We start from the raw sequence: 22,063 nt of genomic DNA, 5'->3' as shown, positions 1-22,063 counted from the left end.
CAAAGCCAAATTTGTAAGTAAGTAAGCAAGCAAATGGGGGAGGAGGACTGCTGCACCATCTTGGCCAGAAGAGATCCGGCTGTTGCAACCCCACGCCACTCTTAGACATGCCATAGGAGACCTGCTTGATTGGACTGGAGAAGGAAGGTTGGTGCTTTCAGGTTCTGAAGAGAGCTTGTATGGTAAACCTGATGGATTCCTACCCTGGGGGCATTAGGAGAGGTACCCTCCCTCCTGGCATCTAGAAAGAAAGGGATAAAAGCCCACGTGAGAGCTGAGGATTGGATTGTTCAACAAAATGGACCTGCCCATCTTCTTGATAGAATCAGCTCCTTGATAGGTCCACTAGAAATAAAATAGCATGTTTTAGAAAGGTACTACGCCTCTAGGTTTTTATAGCATTTACATCTTGTATTTTTACAACTGTTGCTAGAATTATTATTTTTTTATAGTTATAATATATTATTAATAGATTCTGAGATCTTACCAAAATGAACTATTAGAGTTATTGGAAATTGGGCTTTTTAACTGAGTTGTTAAGAAACTGTGTGACATATTGATACTGATTAGTCTTTTTGGCTGTGTATTCTTGCTTTTATTACCAAAATTTTTATTGCTCTGTTTTGATTTGTTCTGAGCTGCCTTGGGCACAATTCCGGGGAAAGGAGGCATACAAGCAAATTGATTAGTAATCAGCTACACAAAGGTATAGAACAAAAACTGTGCCCTGGGCCTAACACTGTTATGAGAATCTGTTTTTATTTACCATCTGAATTCAAGCACGAATTAAGACAGGGAAACAAGTCACAAGATGGATCCTTTCGGCTACCAACATGGTGCACACAAAGTAATACCAGGACAAGGGGGGAGGGGAGAAAGAAGAGGAAAATCTCTAGCATCTAAAAACAGCACTGGAGTTCAGATTGTGACATATCAGACCTTAACTGATAAATTTTGTTGATGCACCCTTAGAACAGAATTCAGCTCCTTTCCCCATAACTATATAAAATGCTGCCAGGCTAAAGGGATTTAAAACGTTTTGTCAGAATAATAAGTAGATATGACAGACACAGGGAGCAGGCAGAATAATAAGTCTGTTGTATAATGGCAGTCATTGTGGTGACAGGTGCGCTTGAAATGCCTAGCCAGATAATAAATGTCCTTCTCTCTAGCACCTTTGAAGGGAAAAAGGATCACGGTGCACTTTCCAATGTTAATTTGCTCAGGTTACTGCAGAACCAGCAGCAGGATGAAAGAAAGGAGGGGGGCAGTGAACAGGCATTAAGCTGGGCTTACCTTGGCAAGGGGTTGTGTTAAAATGGTACAATGAGGAGAGGTAAGGAAGAGTGCAAAGGTATGCAGATGAGAGAGAGAGGCTATCTGGATTTGTTCTAGGCAACTGCACCTTCAACCTAACCTAACCTGATTCACACCACCACCTGCCAACTCAGAATGAAGCAAGGGTTGGGGCAATGAGAGGCCAATGCTAAAAAAATCAATAGTAGAAGAGCTCCCCTTGTCACTCAGGCTTCAGGGCCAAGCTACAGTTCTGTAGATGGCTAGGTCCAACAAACAACATCATAGGTACATAGGAAGCTAAAAAGTAAAAGTAAAGGACCCCTGACAGTTAAGTCCAGTCGCAGACGACTCTGGGGTTGCGGCGCTCATCTTGCTTTACTGGCCGAGGGAGCCGATGTTTGTCCGTGGACAGTTTTTCCAGGTCATGTGTCCAGCATGACTAAGCCGCTTCTGGCGAAACCAGAGCAGCGCACGGAAACCTTACACCAAAGTCAGACGATCGGTCCATCTGGCTGAGTATTGCCTACTGTGATTGGCAGCAGCTCTCCAATGCTTCAGACAAGGTGCCTTTTCCCAGCCCTGTGTTGAGACACTGGGGATTGAACCTGGGACCATCTGCATGCAGAGCATGTGCTCTACTGCTTTCAGGAGTTTTTGTGTGTGATCTGACTGGCAACTCTAAGAACAAAAGAACAGCCTGCTGGATCAGGTTGATGGCTCATCTAGTCCAGCACCCTGTACTCACAATGGCCAACCAGATGCCCGTGGGAAACCAGCAAGCAGAACATAAGCACAAGAGCACTCTCCCCCTCCTGTGGTTTCCAGCAACTGGTATTTGGAAGCTGCCTCTAACTGTGGAGGTAGGGCATAGCCATCACGGCTAGTAGCCATTGATAGCCACTTTATTTTATCTGTTCTAAATCTTCCAACAATCAGTTATTGGGTGTCTACAGTTCCCTCCTAGAGAAGGCATGTCCAGATTCAACCATTCTTCAGTATCACTGGCAGTGTGGAGATATGCTTGAGGGAGGGGCTGCTCATTCACCCCCTAGTTCCCCCTCAAGTTCACAATCTGGCCAGTGCTGAATAAGGAAAGTATTGCCGTAAGTGAGCATCCTATGCACAACTGAAAAGCACATGTTACACCCTCAAGGAACTTGAAGATTTCGCAGCTGCACACACAGTTGAAAATAGCCTTGGTGTGGTATCCTCCCTCCCACGCAGAAGCAGCTGCAAATAAGGCTTTTGCTCAATTTTGACACCTCCAGGAAGGAAAGTACCGGGGCTGCCTACGCTTCCCATCTGTGACTCAAAATTTTTAAGCCTCTGTATCAAAGGGGAGATTGGGGAGCAGAATCTCCTGAATTCTTAAATGCATTGAGTATTGTTGAGAGTAAAGTTACTCGGCAAGGGGATCCGCTGACTTTGCTCTATGGGGAGCGGAGGATGAGAAGAGCACTAACTAGCACAAGCCCTTCTGCTCCAGGACATTTTCTCAGGAGCTCTCATAAATGCAGTACAAGCCTCTCCTAAGTAGCACCAATAGCTTGAGCATGATAAGCACATTAAAATATTCTCCGACTCTTGTTCCCTTTTTGGTGTCATGTTCCTTTAGGAGTTTGGGTAAAGCTTAGCAGATTGGAAAATAGTTGCAAGATGCAGAAAGGCAAGGCGCACAGATAAAGGAAGCCAGACTCAATCACGGAGCACTTCCAGATGGTGGTTTCCCAAGTATACAACTGTGTACAAGTGCAGCACCCCAGGGGAAAGGAAGGGGCTGCTCCTGCCCCAGTGCTCCCAAGCTGCATGAAGGAAGCCACTGGGGTGGGGCTATCTCACCCCTTATACACCCAACTGATCACTGCAATCTGCAGGTGAGGGCCTCCTGCGAACATTTTATTGGGAGATCCATTCCATGCAATAATTGGAATTTGGCCTTTAGTGTGATGGCAACTACTTCTTGGAACCCCCTTCCAAGCTAAATATTATACAGGTACTTCCTCTCTTATCTTTTCAGTGCCTACAAAACACCTTCCTCTTTCAACAAGCCTTTCATGTAGAGTTCTTTCCCAGTCTGCACCTCTATTCGAATTGCTTTTAGATGCTTTTCAGATTGTTTGTGTGTTTGCTGCTCTCAGATCCTTTGGAAGGATGCAAGGATTCGTCCATTAACTCACAAACTCTGGCAACAGGGAAGAACCCACAGTTAAAAGAGTGGGATTATTAACAGGAGCCTCCCAGCTGAAATAACCAATTCCACACGAAGAGTAACATAGGAGCAGAGACCAAGGCTTTAGATTCTGCGGTGACTTCAGCAAAAGTCCAGAGGCAACTAAGCCATTTTTAGAAGCAGAGTGGTGGGAGGGCAGAGGTTCGTTCCGCTTCTTCTCCCAGAGGCAGCCTTGAGCAGGTGGGTCAATAAAGAGAAATTATCAAGTGCATTGTATATAGCTGCTCTAGTGCAAAGCTCCCCATTTGCATGAAGCTGTAAAAGGGCCAGTCTTCACATGAGTCTTGAGGAGATGTACCAGCAGGACAAGTGTAATGAGGGAGAGGAATGGCAAGTGGCTGTAGAACTGGATCCTGGGGGAGGGCCCAGAAGTTCAGGAGGCACTGCTCTAGATGTTGAGGAGGAGCCATGTGGGCTGTCAAAGAAAAGTCTTGCCTCAAGTCCTGTCAGCAGAGAAGCCACCTGATGCAACTCTGCTGCCCCCTCCCATCATCAAAGCGCTTCCTGTCCCCAGGAAGGCACCTGAGGCTAGATCAGACAGTGAGCTGACCACTCCAACTCTGCCTCTGTCTCCAAGGATGTGGCTGACCTAGCCCACTCACAGGAGTGCCTTTTTGCTTTCTCAGTCCCTAAGCTTGGATCGCCAAAGCAAAGCAAATGATTGTGCCCGCACTGCTATTCAGAAGGAGAGCTCAGGACACGTGTCAAGTGTTGGAATGTCTTAGCTTATGCTTCACCATGTAACTTAGTGCTCAGATATAACAGCTGGTTTGCATCTATGTTTTGGTCATGCAGTGAATTCTGGATTAAAGCCTTTGGCAACTATTGATCAGAGAGTCCAAGTACTGCGCCCTCAAATAGGAGCCAGGACAGGTCTATGTGTTAGTGGTGATGGTGGAGAGGCAACAGCCAGATGTCCTTATCTGATCCTTTACACAAGTGATGGAAAAGGAATGAGAGAGACTAAATGCCAAGAGTGCCCAGACCTGATGGGCTGAAATCCAGGTTACAGATGGTGGCCGTCACAATTCCTAACAACCCTCCTGGCAGCCTCAAGGGTCCTCCATGCTAAAGCAGTCCAAGCAAATGCAGCAAATGTCAGCCGCCCAAACCAGCAGCCTACAGTGTGCCTCAACAATTTTGTTTAAATCAGAACAGCTATAATGCTTTTCCAGCTTTACGTAGAGCTGGCTAGAGATTATTATACTGTATAGAAATTAACATTTTTTAAAAAAAAAAATCAATTTGTCAAATCAAAAGGTGATGGCATTGGGGAGTTGAGTGACAAAGGAGGCAGCTTAGCTTCAGAAAAGCACGAGGGGAGAGGGAAAGAGAAGAAAGAGGCCGACGAAGAGAACACCAGCTGCCTAAGCAGCATAAGCATTTGAGTTACCCAAAACACTATAATCGGCTAAAGAGAAAATTATACAAACCAGTAAGCACACAAAGCAAAGCCTTTAATATTGATTCATGTTTTCAATATTTCATGAGAGGCATCTTTCTCTGAATAGAACTGACGTGAGAGGAAATGCATGGCCAGTTCAGAGAGCCACAGATTCAGACTGAGAGTAAGGCCACAGAAGCTCCACCTCTCCTTCACAGAAGCTTGGAAGCAGGACCCAAGACAGGAAAGGGGCAACCTTTCCGGTTCCACAGGGCAAATCCTTATAAGGATCAGCTTTACAGGTCAAAGTTGACCAGTGGCTTGTCTTGCCCATCAGTCAGAGTGCTTTATGTGGGGTTCCTGCTTGGGACGTTGTTGGCCGCATGTTCCAAGCACAGGTCATTGTTTCTTCCCTCCCTACCACTGATGGCTGCAGTTTGCTGATGTTGTTCGAGAAAGGTATTTGATTCTCCCCTCTCTGCCAGTTGACGGGGATAGAAGAATCAAGGCTGCTTAGTACTGGGTTCAGGTGCATGAAAGAGCTCTCTGGCACACCCAGCCCCAGTGCTAAGCAGAATTGCTGCCTCTTATTGGCTGATGTGAGGGGACAGCAATCCTGCTTGGTCCTGGAGCATCAGAGAGCTCCTTGGTGCACCCGGACAAAGCAGGGTCATTCTCCTTTCGAATCAGCCGAATGATTGAAAGCTGTACAGTTTTTGTCCTAATGTTCTGCTGCTTGTTCTCTGCTCTCAGAAGGAAATCCAGAGGGGCTTTCAGCTCATCCAGGGCCCATGATCTTGACTGTAAAGTAATCTCCCCATTGCTTGGCTCAGTAGGGATCTGCCTGTGTGGCGAGGTCATTAAATGACCATTTTGCAATCACTGCACATTGTGTAATCTTCATTCCACTATGTAAAAAGGGCAGTTAACTTGGTCATAACTCTGGACTGCATCTAAAAGAGTGAATTTACAGGGGGAAACCTGTTCTGACAATTCATGTTGCAGGGGAATGGTTTCATGCAAGCTTTTTCAGAACAGAACTAATTCCAACTGCTTTTACATACCTACCTTTTGCAATTTTAAAAAGCTATGATACTAGCATGTAAGGCCCTAAGGCACATCTCCTTTCAGGAACTTGGTCTGTTTCCCCCCACCCCCACCCCCTTCCAATCTCCCTCTACTCTTCTTCCTCTTCAGACATATATACCTGTTCAGCCTCCAGCACAGATTTATGTCCCTCCACCCTTCCCAAATTCCTTAGGATTCTTAAAACCTTCTCTCCCCAGTTGTCAGGGAGAAGCTTCATGGCTGTTGTATGGGCCAAATAATCAGTATTCTACACAGCCCAGATTCTGCTGGAAACAGAAAGGACTGTTGCTCCCGGCCTTGATTCAGTTTCGAAATGTGTACATCTGTCCTACAAGGGGAAAGTGTGGCTCCACCGTGGGCTCAGTCAGTCCTTAATGTATGTATGTCTGCCTCTAATCTAATTTTCTATTTCCTAAACACTGAACAGTTGAAATTGTTCCAGCAAATTGTTCAGCTCACCAAACATGTTCCCGATGTGCCCATTCTTAGTGAGAGGTCTCAGTTCATTTTTCCCCATTGCATATTGCTTGTAGTTGTCCCAAGCAAACTTCATCATCTGCAAGAAAAAGAGAAAGACATTTAATGGGTATTTGGATATTAGACTGCTGCATCCATAGCCCTTATGAATCGCCACACTGAAAAACAGATTAGAAGGCAGACAGAAAAGGCAAGGTGACTGGTATTGATGTAAGAAGGCAGGAATTTCTGTTCTAATCTATATTGTCATAATCAGTGCCATTTCCATTCAGCTGCAGTTCGGTTTCTGCCACATACTATGTTATACATCTCACTGCCCAGTATTTAATGTAATTTGCGTAACATTAATTTCAAAGTGCTGGCATGCTCTGGTCCATGGGGTCACAAAGAGTCGCACACGACTAAACAACAACAACAATTTCAAAGATAGGGAATCATCTTTTTTTAAAAAAGAAAGTCATTAATTGCATATAGTTTTTAAATCTGCAAACAACACTGTGAATGAATCCTATTCACTTGACTGATTTCTGTTCCTGACCATAGGATTTCTCTAGTATCCCTAATCACATTTGTACAAGGTTGAGGCATAGCCTAAGGAGAGCCCTGCTGAACTGGATCAAAGCTGCATCTTATCAAGCATCATATCTCCCACAGTGGCCAACTAGATGCCTCTGGAAATCTTATAAGCTGGACATGAAGGCTGAGGAACTAGGGCAAATAGTGCTGACATGAGACACAGTTCCAGGCCTTACTGATAAATTTAAAATGAACACGTCCAGATGGCTGGGCTGGCACAAAAGACTTTGCCACCTGAGTTGCTGCTGCCTCTGCCACCCACTTCTTCTGTGTCACTTGCTGCTCTAACCCCTTAATTTTTATAATTTTGCCAGTTGATTAGTAATGGCTATGCTAACTCTCTGCTTCCCTTTCCACACCATCCTTGCCTTGTTCTGAGAAAAGGCCAAAGGGGTACAGTGGTACCTCAGGTTACAAACACCTCGGGTTACAGACTCCACTAACCTGGAAGTAGTACCTCGGGTTAAGAACTTTACCTCAGGATCAGAACAGAAATCACACGGCCGCGGCAGCGGCAGTGGGAGACCCCATTAACTAAAGTGGTACCTCAGGTTAAGAACGGTTTCAGGTTAAGAACGGACCTCTGGAACGACTTAAGTTCGTAACCAGAGGTACCACTGTAATTTCTCAAAGTGAGGCATTGTAGTCAAACTTTGCTATATTGATTGATTTCGCCTTATGCCCAACCCTGAGGGAAATGTGCCATATGCACAGAGGTTTTTCCAAATTTACAAGTCCATAATTTTTTTAAAAAAATGAACTGGGTGATACACAGGGTGAGGCACAGCTCAAACATGTGTTAGTTTGCAATGTCATCATTCTGGAGGTAACTCTGGGGTCACGAAAGGTGTGGGAGCATTGGTTATAGCATGTTCTGAAGCTGTGGTTGGAGATAAGATAGAAATATAGAAAGCTGCTTTACACCAATTCAGACCCTTGGGTCTACCGAGCTCAGTTATTAACTACACTGACTGGTAGCAGCTCTTCAGGGGTTCAGACTGTTGTTCAAAATACCGTATTTTTTGCTCTATAAGACTCACTTTTTCCCTTCTAAAAAGTAAGGGGAAGTGTGTGTGTGCGTCTTATGGAGAGAATGCAGGCTGCGCAGCTATCACAGAAGCCAGAAGAGCAAGAGGGATTGCTGCTTTCACTGCGCAGCGATCCCTCTTGCTGTTCTGGCTTCTGAGATTCAGAATATTTTTTTTCTTGTTTTCCTCCTCCAAAAACTAGGTGCGTCTTGTAGTCTGGTGCGTCTTATAGAGCGAAACATACGGTATATGTACAGGAAGGAGAATTCCCTTGTTGCCAAAATCCAGGTTTGGGGCAAGTTCTTTTTGTTGACAAAGCGTCAGCATTGATGTAAAATCACAAAAATATGCATCAAAGTAAAGTAGAAATATAGACTTGTCGACCTTTAAAATATGCCCTCCAAGTTCCTTCCAAAATTTTCCACTTGCTCTGGCACAGAAAAAGATCACACATTTGTTAAGTTACAAATGGTTTACTTACAAACTCTCCAAAGGTCAGATTCACAAGCTTCAGAAAGTTGCACAGGGAGTAAAACTTGACTTAGTTACAAAGTGGTGAAAGTTCCTAAATTATTGGTATAGGAACTCAAAGAGTGGCTTGGGAGAGCCATGCAGTCTGAGCTAGAGCAACCAGCTCAAGCCTCTTGAGCTTCTCAGAAAGGCTAAGAACAAATGCCCATTTCTTCCCAAGGTGAGGGGAAGTGGACATAAGTAAACCTGGTTGGACAGCTTACTCTATGGTATTAACCCCTTAATGCATTAATTAGACTTAATCATGTTGTTTATATGAGGCTGGCTATGCAACACAGACAAGGGTGTCTCCCAGCCCTACCAGGAGATGCCAGGGATTGAACCTGGGACCATCTGCTTGCAAAGCAGATGCTCTTCCACTGAACTATGGCCCTTCTCCAACAGATGGTTAGAGATGACAACAGATGGTTGGAGTGGAAGATGGTTTGGAAGAACAATGGCTGCCCAGGCTACGTCTACCCAACCTAATTTCTCTTCTGTTGAACAAGATTTTGTATTGTTTCAAAACCCTGTATAACTAGAGGAGACAATAGGGTGGTGTGAAGCAAAACCTCACTCAAAGTCCCTTTCTTAAAAGCTATCGTTTGTCTCTTGCTTATATGTTATGGACCTGATCTATGCTTGGCTAGGAGACCAGAAGAAGCCTTTCACAGAAGCCAGGAGGAGCTGCTAAAGAGGAGTGGAGTGTAGGAATAATTATATATATATATATATATATATATATATATATATATATATATAGTGTAGGAATATATATATATATATATATATATATATATATATATGGAGTGTAGGAATATATATATATATATATATATATATATATATATATATATATATATCCACATCTCAGAAAAAGCTGTGTTTGTCATGCCTTTCTAAAAGATTCCTTATGGCAAAATAAATTCTCCAACTCCAAAGAGCATGGTTTGGGAGAGACTTCCAAGAAATCATCAAACTGGCCTTCCGGGAAAGACTCTGAGGCATGGGGTCATTGACACGTATGTACAAACATAACTTTTTGCTTTCCCTTCGCACGCTTAACTCCAGCTGGCAGGGGAAGTGAAAATGACAAATATCCACCCTTAAGAGACTAGAACTGGTCAGTTGCCAGGCTTTTCCCTAAACAAGGCCTCTCGCTTTTGAAAAATGCAATCCAAGGCTACCTATTTCTCAGAGCTTTCTAAGGTCACAATCCTCAAGCAAGCTTAGTCTGCAGCCAGGGGTACAATTAAAAAATGCATTCACTAGCCCAATTAAAAATTCCATTTTTGCCACAGTTGCCATCAAAAACTCACAACAGCATGTACGGGGTTCTATGCATCTGCAAGAATGTTTGAATGCCCTTCTCATACAAACTTAAGAAAATGCTGCTGCATCTGGCCAATGGCTCATCTAGTCCTGAACCACATTCTCACAGTGGCCAACCAGATGCCTCCTCTGGGAAGCTCTCAAGAAGGACCTCAACACAACAGCACTCTCGCTACTTGTGATTCTCAGCAATTAGTATTCAGAGGCATACTCCAGCAGTGGAGGCAGAACCCAGCCATCCCCCTGACAGCCTTATCCCCCGTGAGTTTGTCTAATCCTCTTTTAAAACCATCCAAATTGGTGGCCATCAAAAAACCTGAAGGACCAATGATTACCTAACCCTGGTGTAACAAGTATCTGTCAAGCAAGTTTACTTCATGCTGAGACAACATAGTGAAACTCATTCAGCCTAGGGAAGCTCTATCAGACCTTGGTGCCTGCTCATGAACCCTAGAGCAGGAGACTAGAGAATCTTCTTTCTTGTGAGAGACTTTGGGGTGACCTGTGAATTTGTTTGTGCCCTGGGTGAGAACCAGGGTGGATGGTTGGGTTCACAACTATTTTTCAAGTCAATGGGGAAAAAAGGGATGGGGAGCCCTGTTCAGGGAAGTTTTTAACGTGTGATATTTTATTGTATTTTTGGTTTTTATGGAAGCCGCCCAGAGTGGCTGGGGAGGCCCAGCCAGATGGGCGGGGTATAAATAATAAATTATTATTATTATTATTATTATTATTATTATTTCTGCCATGAATATACCATTTCAGTCTAAGCCCAAACCGATTTAGCAGCCTTGTAATTTCAGCTGGGTGCCCATTCAGCCAGGACTTAAAATATGAACTGTGGGCCTCCCTAACATGGCATTAAGAGGTTATTCATCATCTTTACACAACCTTGTGAATGAACTCATTGATAAGGATCCTTCCTGTTTTCCTATGCACATTTCCCAGGGCATGGTCAGTCTGAGGAGGAGCCAGGCTTCTCACATCCAAGATTTCTAGAGTTCCCAATTTCTGTGTGTGGGTTGTGCTTCTCTCTCCAGCTGTATAGTTTCCAAAACCCAGCGTTACTAGCATCTGGCAGCACTCACTTTAATTAGCACAGGCATCCAAACACCCAAACACACACACGTGTTACTACGTATAGTGCTTGGTTTAGTGGGGAGGAGAAAAGAAACCCCACACTGAGCTAGCTGATAATATTAAGATGCCACCATCAGAAGGAAGAAATTCTGGATGAATCAAAAAAGAAAGAAAAAAGCTAGTCAGTTTTTGAGATTCAGTGTGGGATGAATCAGTTTTCAGAATTCATTAACTCTCACAGCCTAAATGTGCTCTCTAACAAGAACACAACCTCCTGTAGAAGGCTTTTGAGTATGCATCACTCATATGATGCAGGTATCTCATACCACTTTTTCCTGAGTTGAAATATAATGTTATCCACCAATGGCATTCATCCCAGCTAAGAGGAGGATGGCAAAATTAATGGATTAATTAAGACTTGTGAATATGTACACAGATGTTGTTGGCCCTGGCCTTCTGTCCAAATGAAAGCTATCATAGCATAAAAGAAAATACAGTGGTACCTCGGGTTACATACACTTCAGGTTACATACGCTTCAGGTTACAGACTCCGCTAACCCAGAAATAGTGCTTCAGGTTAAGAACTTTGCTTCAGGATGAGAACAGAAATCGTGCTCCAGCGGTGTGGCGACAGCAGGAGGCCCCATTAGCTAAGGTGGTGCTTCAGGTTAAGAACAGTTTCATGTTAACTACGGACCTCTGGAATGAATTAAGTACTTAACCTGAGGTACCACTGTTAACAGAAACTGATTTTTTTTTACAAAAGTTATGCCTGGTCCCCTCAATGCCATTTTGTATCTGCCACAGGTGACTAATCAATAAGCTATTTTCAAGGCTGGATTAACTGAGAGATCAGACAAAGGTTTAATTTTAAATATTTGCTCCTCAATTAATGGCAGAGCACACATTGAAAAGTGCCTTGCTATCTGACTTTTAGAAGACATCTGAAGGCAGCCCTAAATAGAGATGGTTTTAATGCCTGATGTCTTACTGCGTTTTAATTTGTTGGAAGCCACCCAGAGTGGCTGGGATAACCCAGTCAGATGGGTGACATATAAATAAATAAACCTCCCCTCCTTCTTCTTCTTCTTCTTCTTCTTCTTCTTCTTCTTCTTCTTCTTCTTCTTCTTCTTCTTCTTGTCACTGTCTTCCCCACCTGCTGTACCAAAATTAATGGCAAACACATTGCGCAGTACACAGCTAAATAGCTGCAGAAGCAGAATAACTCCCACTTGCACAGCAGGACTTCCCTCCCTCTCCTCTCCCCTCCCCCCCATTTGCTCCAGGGGGTTGTGGGGACCCCTAAGGCAAATTTGGGGGGGCAGAGGAAGACTGGGGAAGAATTTTCCATTGCGCTAACAGAACCAATGACTTAGTATTATGCTGAATTCTACTAAGAAACACATTTTCCTTCCAGTTCCTATTGAAAGCTGGCAGATATACAGTTAAACTAATATGGCCTCTTTTCTATCACTAAGAACCACTGGTGACAGACGCTATCAAAATTCAGCTGAAAACAGTGCCAAGAAATCTTTTGAATCTTATGGATGTTCTTTTTTTAAAATGAAAGTAATAAAAAATAAATATTTTGAATCAGAGTCTGTCACAAAACTAACCACATTTGTTGTTTTTAGGCCATTTGGCTTCTTGTGTGTTACTCTCATAGGGACTACTCTGTATTCCAGATTCCTCTATACCTAAAAAAAGTAAGTGTGAGCATTCGTTTATTAAAATTGTAAATTAACTCAACAGAAGCGACACCACAACCTTCCTTCAGTAACCTCTAAAAAGGTGCCAGTGTTGAGACTTAGGTAGCAGATTCATACATTTAGTCCAGTCAACTGATTAGACTGAGCCAGCTGATCAACCAACTGGAAGTATTTGATTGGATGGCAGGTTTTATTTCATCTTTTGCTTATTTATACACCACACCTATTAAATGTAAACAAGAAACATCATCAGGCAAGTCATACAGCAGTGGGGGAGGGAGTTACCTTTGCTGCAGACCACCACCCCCCCAACCCTTGAAAAATCCCAAATTCTGGAGGACTGGAATCAATGAGAAAGGTAAGTAATACAGTTTTGTGATTTTCACCTCCATTCATCGAAAATGAAGAAGGCGGGGTCCCCCAAATCTGAGAATAACTACTTCAGAGTAGTACAATCAGTGCAACAGTGCTACTTAATCATGAAAATGAGGTTAATCAGACATTTTGCAATTTTGCATACTGTGAACTTCTGCAGCTGTAACACCCATTTGCTGCCAACGGGTTGGAGAAGCAAATCAGCAAAGTATACTCCCTGCCTTCTCTGGGGTGCGGTTAAGCATTTGGCCAGCACAGAGAGACCTTATCCGTGGTTAATGTTAACCAAGAACTGGAATCACAGTTTTAAGTGGCTAGATCTCAGGGCAAATATTGTTTGTTTGTATGAGAAGCACACCCTCCTACAAATTAAAACCGCCCATCAAAAGGGTGCTTGTGCCCAGTAAGGCAACAGTATGTATTCAGCAGCAATATTTCAGACCAGCAACCTAAAACAGTTTTTGTTCATGTTTGATCTTTTGCCAACCAAATGGGAAATGAGGCCAAATTTCTCATGTTGTTATGAAAAGGCTTAGCATTAAAATAAAATAAAAAGAGAGGAGAGGAGCGACTCACTGGTCGGATGCTCTGACCACAGTGCCTGAAACTCTTACACTTATTCTCCCTTTCTGTGCTTAGATTCACAGGGAGGATGGATTGCTTTCAGCATGTTGCCTAGTGACACCAGAGAGCCAAATGTGTTCTCTGGTGAGCAACAACCATTACATCTACACTTCTTATACTCTTATGATTGCGTGCAGTCTGCATATTTCAACATCTTTTCTTTTCTTTCTTTGTCCCGTGCTCCCCTTTCATCCCTGCTACAAGAATATTGACTGCAAGTGTTTATTAGTGGCAAAAATTATTCAGGCTGTTCCAGATAACCCAGTTTTCATTGATTTATTACAGAGCTTTAGGGGCTGGAAGAGGATGGCTCTTTTAAAAACCACAACTCAGAAGGCCCCTGATCAAATCTTAACATACTCTACTTTGGTAGCTAGTGATTAGAATCCAAGTTGCTGGATACAGTCCAAAGGCAGAATAAGCTTTGTATGGATTCAGTGCTTGGTCAAGAGGCATGACCATGAACACCAAGCAGCCAAATACCACCCTCTCTGCTGCTGTTAATACAGCCCTCTATCCCTTTCACTATTCTTCCAGTAAGGGTAAGCAGGAACTAGGTGGTGGTTTCAAAGATACTGCCTGATATATTTGCACCCAAATAATCCTGGAAATAGTCAGATATCTTGTGGCTGCCTCGGGAAAGGAGTTGCTTGCTTACTCTTCCTGAACCCAAGAGAATGGACTGGGAATGAAGCACAGGGGAAATATGGTAGCGAAGGGGGTAGGATAGGTCCCAGAAAGTAAAGATGAAAGAGATCAGCTGCAAGGAGAGAAGGAGCTCATTTAGTTGGAGCCCAAGAAGGGAGGTGGAGAAGACAAGGAAGAGGCAGAGCAAACAGGTTTCTGGCAGCTCCAAGGAAAGAGGCAAGGAAGGTAGAATAGCCCTAGCAACAGATGGTTTTTTTGGAGGGGGGGGCATCATGGAGGTGGGTCCTGGGATGCTACAAAGGGCCAAATGGGAGGCAAGAAACCTTGACACTGCATGCAGACTACTCATTTCCCACAATACACTTAACTTCACAGGCTGCGTACTATTTTAAATCACTTGACTAGTGCATCAGTTACAATTCCCATTCCTCCAAAATTATAAAGCCTAATGTTTCAAAGCAAGAGCTTTGTGCCGTTCCCACTGTTTTCGAGGGAAATCATGGTTACTTATGATGAGACAACTGAAATGGCTTAAAGTTAACCAGAATTCAAAGCAATTAAATTACCCTGCCCCTGGTGTGAGGAAGGCAAGCCGCTAATGCATAGAAGGGAGGCCCTTGGGGCATGCGATAAAGAAACCGGGTCGGCGCTAAATTCTTTATCAAAGAAACGGCTTACTGTGGAGATGCATCTAAAAGCATATTGTATAAGTCTAATCTGATACATGGAGGAGTTAAACACTGGAATCCTTTGGTTAGACTTATTTGCAACGGCCTAAGCTATCAGCAGGGGTAAAATGTGAGCTTTACCACAAAATCAAAGTGACTAAAGGAGCTTATTCTGGACTGTACTACTTTTGGTTGCTGCATTTTTAGTTGCTTCCACAGTAAGATCTCAGGATGCATTGTATTTTTTAAAACACCACACTATTCAACTGGCTCCAATACTTTGGCCACCTCATGAGAAGAGAAGACTCCCTGGAAAAGACCCTGATGTTGGGAAAGATTGAGGGCACAAGGAGAAGGGGACGACAGAGGACGAGATGGTTGGACAGTGTTCTTGAAGCTATAAACGTGAGTCTGACCAAACTGCGGGAGGCAGTGGAAGACAGGAGTGCCTGGCGTGCTCTGGTCCATGGGTCACGAAGAGTCGGACACGACTAAACGACTAAACAACAACATTCAACTGGCTCCATGACAAAACAAACCAAAACAAAAAATGCTTGGACACAGAGTTTTTAAATGGGACAAGGGGTAAGTGTGGATAAAGCCCTGAGACTTCTCCATGGGTGTGACTCTGTACTCAGCTGTGGAGGCAGCACAAACTTATTGGCAATGGGGTGGGGGTCAGACCCTGGGCTCATCCTCCAGCTGCAGGACAAGAGCCAGTGGGACTGCCTCCCCTTCCCTGGCCTCCTTCTCATTCTGCTCCCTGTTGAGTGTCCTTGTCATCTGACAGCAACTGCAACCCCAGCCCCGAGCTCACAGCACAGTGTTGGAGGCAGCCCACCTCTGAATACAAGTTGCGGGTATCAAAAGGGAGGAGAGTGCTGTTGTGCTCAGGTTCTGAATGTGAGCTTTCCATGCACTTCTGGATGGCCACTGTGAGCACTAGACTAGGTGGGCCTTTGGCCTGAACCATCTGGGCTCTTCTTCTTGCTCTTACTGAATGCAGCTACTGCTTCAGAGGAGAGTCCATGGCTTGGTAATAAAGCACAAACTTTGCATGTACATGACTCCAAGGATCTATCATTGACATTGCCACTGAAAGTGTCTTGGATAGCAGAGCTGTGACCCAAGAAACCTCTGTTACAAAAGAACTTGCATAGCAAAAGCCCTTGATAAAAGCAATCATGTCAAAACACATCAGGCAACTCTGCAATAAAACCTTTCTCAGTTTTGGCATCGCCGAGGTATATTTCTCTCTTGTTCTGTATAATTACGATCTGCCATTTAAAAGAAGAATGCAGTCCCGCCCAAGAGCACAGAGGTTGGTCCTTGCTACTCTAGAGCTCTCTTCTGAATCTTCCCTTGACTAGAGACCCCAAGAAGCCCAGGAGAAAACATGTCCAGAGAGGTGTCTCATGGACAGGCCATGTACTGGTGGACGCATGCAAGCCTTGAAGGCTATTTGGGTTTGCGACACAACTTCCAAGGCTGCCTGTGATCATTATATTAAAAGAAAAAAGAAAAGTGACATTTGACTAAAAGGTTTTGCTCAGCCAGGCAAGCATTAAACCACTGCAGACTTTTACTCCCTCTAATTTAAAAGCTGGAAGCGGGTGGAACAGACCCAACACACCAAAAGAGGTTACTAGGCAACACTACGAAACGGACAGCAACACAGATAATCCATCCTAAAGTAATTACACTTTTTCTAATTAAAGATTACTGTAAATCCAATAGATCCCAACAGGAACTCCAGCAATTTAGACACACATTGGCTAAGTTATCTGTTTTCAAGCAGTCACATTAGCATCTAACCCTTCACAATAAAACACTAGGAAAACAGAGGAGATTTTAATTTAATAGGACTTCAAACAGGCAGCTACTAGCCTTTGCATTACTTAACAGTCCTTAATGCAGATCTTTCACTAATTTGTATAAATTACTCCTGGGATTAGATTCTACAAAAAGGTGCCAGAGTTGAAAACCGATTCGGCTTCCAGTGTCAGGTCTCAGCCTTACAGAGTGTGGAACGACAAGAGGAGAGTGTCCAAATAGGCACAGAATGCCTTCCCTACACACTGCGTAATCGTAGCCAACTCCCATTTATCAGGAATCGGGAGGGCAGAGTTCCTGGGAAGTCTTGATGCCAAATGCATCCTGTTAAAATGAACTCTGCTCACATGGAAGATAGAGCAAGCTTGTTTTCTCTGACTCCAGAGGGTAGGACTCAAACCAATGGCTTCAAGTTACAAGAAGGGAGATTCCTACTAAACATCAGGAAGAACTTTCTGACGGTAAGAGTTGTTCAACAGTGGAACCGACTCCCTCAGGAAGTTGTGGACTCTCCTTCACTGGAGGTTTTTAAACAGAGGTTGGGTGGCCTTCTATCACGGATGCTTTAGTTAAGATTCTTGCATTGCAAGGGGTTGGACTAGATGACCCTTGTGGTCTGTTCCAACTCTACAATTCTATGATTTTAAGACTCCCTGGAAGTCCTTTATTCTGTATTAAATGGGAACTAGATAGGATGATATTATTATAAGTATTTTTAAAATTAAAAAATCAAGCACCTAAAATTGGTTGTTGCACAGTGATATTAAAGAGAGATTTGTGTTTCGCATAATGCTGGAGAACTTGAAAGCTAGTCTGTGACTTTTTGCTGGTTCAACTGTGCATTTTGGAATTTTTATTCTCTTCCTTTGCTTTTGTGGGTGTATTGTAGAATACACCAAATGAAGCAATCCAGGAATAGGACCCTAAAACCATACGAATATTATTTTCTACCACCTGAAGATGGGAATTTACTAACCTTGAGATATAATTTTGCCATTCTAACAACTCTGTGAGGTTAGGCTGGCCCAGGGCCACCCAGTGACCATAATGGCCGAGTGGGGATTTGAATCCTGGTTTCCCAGCCCAGCACAACACTTTAGCTGTTACATAATTTGAGGCACACAGAACAATTCCACTGCCAAAGTGGAAAGGAAAAAATCAGCCAGTGCGCTCTTATCAAAGTAACCTGAACAGCTGCCTGGGGCTGGTTGGGAGTGACAACTGTCTTTCTCAGTAATGAGGACTAAGACCTTGCTAGGGTGTTTGTTTGTTTTAACTGAATGCAGGGTTTGTCACATCCCAAATTCTGTTCCAGACATCAGATCCTGTGCGAATGAAATCATAGAACAGTAATGGCATCCACTTACAGCTACACACACCCAAACACACACACATCAAAAGTTGTGCTGAAATGAGATTTGAAAGCCTACCAAAGCTGGTGCAGAAGTATAAATACATTTATGCTATTTATTTATTCCTAAATAGTAGACAGATACTGACATTTTCTGTTTACTATAAATACTGTTGCTATCAACAAAGCAAATACATTCTTATAATGTTCAAACAACTAGATTGTGGGGGAGGTTTACCTTTTCCAATACAATTTCTAATTATTAATAAATAAATAGGGCTAGTGAGTAAAAAAAGTCAGCTCTGTCTACGACTGTAAGCCTTCAGTGAGGAAAGCATTCAAGTGTTAGAATTAAGAGCACAGCTAACAGTGAATCTCAAAGTGCTAATTTTCTAAATACAAGGTGACTGGTTCTTTTGGGTGTAATTTGAAACAAAAAACAAATTAATGGGAAGCATTTAAACAAGTAACACCCACCCAATGTAAAGTGGTATGGTCCCATTCCCATAGGGATGTACCATTATTCTGAATGGATTCTACCTGAAAAGGCTTGACCAAATTGCATCAATCAGCTAAGGTCCACTATGATCAAAAACAAAAACAAAAAACCCCCAAAACTGTAGACGACCTGCACTGAATTTTAGCAGACAACAGACTTTCCTGCATACAGTGCTTGAATCAGAGCCCCAGAAAGACTCCAGTGGTAATTCACCAATTTTTGTACTGGAGGAATATGCACACTCCTCCACTGAGCTCTGGGAAGGTTGAGATAGTCCAAGAGAAAAAAGAAGTTGTGGTAAAATTGACTGTGATTTCACCACATAGCCAGCTATTCAAACTAGCAAGGTAGGGGGTGGGGAACAGCTTTATAAAAGCCACAGAGAACCAATAGCTATGCAAGAGAATTTTTAGTTGCACCAGTGTTTTGCACAATTCTAAAGATAATTTAGGTCTTCCTCCCAGAGCCTGATTCCCATGCAACGATCTGATTGAACAGCCAGATTCTGAACACAAAGGCTCTACGTTCAGAGCTTCCTCTTTCATTAAGTAAAGATAAAAAGGAATTGTAGCCTTAGATAAGATAAGGGTATCTTCAAGGAAAGTAATAATAGTAGGCTCAGCTGAAATTTAGGGGACGCCCACACTTCTACTTGTCCCTTTTCCTGTGTCTAGAAAACACAGATCCCAGCAGTTTTCCCCTTGCCCCACTCCTTCCCCAGGGAAAAACCTGCTCTTCAGCTCTAAATTGGAACAAAAGTCAATCTGGAAAGAAACCCAAATTGCTGTTTGCTCCAACTGAGCAGCAAAGAGTGGTTTTCCCTGGGGCAATTAGCAGGACAAGAGGAAGTGTGGTTACACTCTGACTGGCAGCAGCTCTCCAAACTTATAGACAAGGATCTCTCCCAGCCCTACCAGCAGATGCCTTGGACTGAACTTGGGAACCTTTTGCCTGCAAGGCAGATGTTCTACCACTGAGCTATGGCCCTTCTCCAATTTGGGTGCCATTTATGCAGTTCTTACTTAACTGCAAGCAAGAAACTCCCACACATACAGTGGTACCTCAGGTTAATTTAATTTGTTCTGGAGGTCCGTTCTTAACCTGAAACTGTTCTTAACCTGAAGCACCACTTTAGCTAATGGGGCCTCCTGCTGCTGCTGAGCATGATTTATGTTCGCATCCTGAAGCAAAGTTCTTAACCCGACGTAATATTTCTGGGTTAATGGAGTCTGTAACCTGAAGTGTATGTAACCCGAGGTACCACTGTACATCATTTTTCATATTTTGTGGGGGGGGGGAGATGCATTGCCCCCATCACTACAATGCTACACAATGGCTTTAGAGAGGCTGTTTCCAAACTAATCCATCTCAATGCTTCCAAGAGTTGCTGGGTTGCCACCTTAAAGGTTGTGAGAATAATATGGCTGAGAGATAAGCAGCAAGCATAGGAACAGGGAAGCCCCTTACTCTTCAAATGTAGTTCTAAAGACTATGGTTTTAAAAAGGAGATGTGCGGTCATTTGTCATTCCACAGGAAACTGCAGATAATATAATTTGTTTTATGAAACTAGGCAATTTAGACAAGTTATTTAATTTATTTAATTAAACAACACAAAAGAGGTAACATTCATTTTAACTGTATCAGGGAGAAGGGAGAGGAAAGGGAGAGGAAGCTCTAATGCCTGCTGATATTTCAAATCTAAGGTGGTCTTTGATAACCGCACATCCATGATAAATTGAGAATGTGCCAGTTGTTAGGGGATTAAAATTCTTAATGTTCTCTTTGGCCTACCTTAGCAGGCCTTCGGCAGAAATTCCCCATCAAGAAATTCTGATTTATCCCAATCATTCAAGAAGGAATAAATGATGTGTTGAGTCAGAGCACTGCAGCTATAGACGATACAGGGTTAGAGTCAGCGTGACATCATCTGCTTGGACCATCACCTTATATTCATTATCTTCTGTCTTAATACTTTACATCACCTCATTAGCCCTGGTTGGAACCATTAGTGTGTGCAAATGCAAGGTCAATGAGAAGGTGAGGCAAAGGGCAGCCCTCATGCATACTTCACTGCAAAGCAAAAGTCTTTAAGACAAATCCAATGGCCATTACACTTAAGCTTGCAAGAAGTATAAAATTTCTTTGAATGCACTTAACCTCTCAGGCAGAAGCAAAATATGATTATTAAAGTATTAAAATGTTTCTCTCTCTGGAGTAAAGGTTAACACCGTTAAAGGAATACTAATGTCTCCTCAGCATCAAGCACCAAGACTTCTACAGCAGGCACGTCCAACAGGTAGATTGTGATCTACCGGTAGATCACTGGATGTCTGTGGTAGATCACTGGCTCCCCCCAAAGAAGCTCAACAAGTTTGGCTCCCCTAAAAAAAAGCTCAACTTGTTTGCCCTGCATGCCAAAAAAGCATGGCTTTCCCCCTCCCTAAAAAAAGGTAGGTAGATCACAGCCAGCTTTTAACTCTGTGAGTAGATCGCGGACTCTTGGGAGTTGGCCACCCCTGTTCTACAGGATCTTCCTTGGTAGGTTTGTGATATCAGCATAGGATCCGTTTAAACTTCAAAGCATATCCAATGGATGTCCAATGCATGACTTCCCCAAAGAATCCTGGGAACTGTAAGTTGGTAAAGGTGCTGAGAATTGTAACTATGTGAGGGGGAAACTAGAGTTCCCAGTCATGTGCATTGCTTTAAATGTATGCTGTGGATCTGCCCAAACCTATCTGCTCAGGATGAAAGGGATCAGGTGGCACATTTTGCAAACTGGAAACTGAAGCAGAATTCAAGATGAACACGTTTCATTTCATTTAGAGTTGGTGCTATCCCAAGATTTTAAGCACTGGCTGATTCTTAGGAAGCTTGATTCCAAGCATGAAGCACTTTGTGCCAAAATCTGGTGCTACAAGATAGGAATGCCAAGAATCTGCCGCATATGCGATCCTGGGTGGTGGAAACAGTATGTCTGGCTTCAAAAGAGCAGATTTCTTCCAAAAGATAGCCTTATAAATATTTGAAAATAATTTGGAATCCTTGTGTTTTTTGACTTCACATTTGTCTGCTGGGATACCTGACATCAGGACTCATATGCCTTTGCAGTTTCTATGAATTCACGTGCAGAATTCCTCGCTTTTAAAAGACATGCTTCCGTAATGTTAATTCTGCTGTTAGAAGAAGAGGCAGAAGGAAACAAATTGCCTGGACATGTGGAAACTGTGAATTAACTTTGGAAATGGTACCTGCAGAGGTCTGGGCCTTGCCCAAACCATGGTTTGTTGTTACAAGAACTACCGCTAGTAAGCCTTGGGCTCATATTGTTCCTTTGCTCTTTATGTAAA

At 43.2% G+C, this 22,063-nt stretch overlaps 1 protein-coding gene across 1 annotated transcript in view; it reads right to left on the bottom strand.

Annotated features, from left to right (window-relative positions):
- Positions 1-22,063, bottom strand: part of MAN1C1 (mannosidase alpha class 1C member 1) — a 128,820-nt gene that overhangs the window by 73,051 nt on the left and 33,706 nt on the right. Inside the window, exon 2 of the mRNA XM_083625536.1 lies at positions 6,462-6,558. Within this exon, the coding sequence (XP_083481662.1) occupies positions 6,462-6,558 (97 nt within the window). The remainder of the gene's footprint in view (positions 1-6,461; positions 6,559-22,063) is intronic.

Source organism: Podarcis filfolensis, assembly GCF_964270895.1.
Source record: "Podarcis filfolensis genome assembly, chromosome: 8".
NCBI classification, from domain to species: Eukaryota; Metazoa; Chordata; class Lepidosauria; order Squamata; family Lacertidae; genus Podarcis; species Podarcis filfolensis.
Note: the sequence above shows the minus strand (reverse complement) of the source record. Positions and strands in the feature narration are given on the sequence as shown.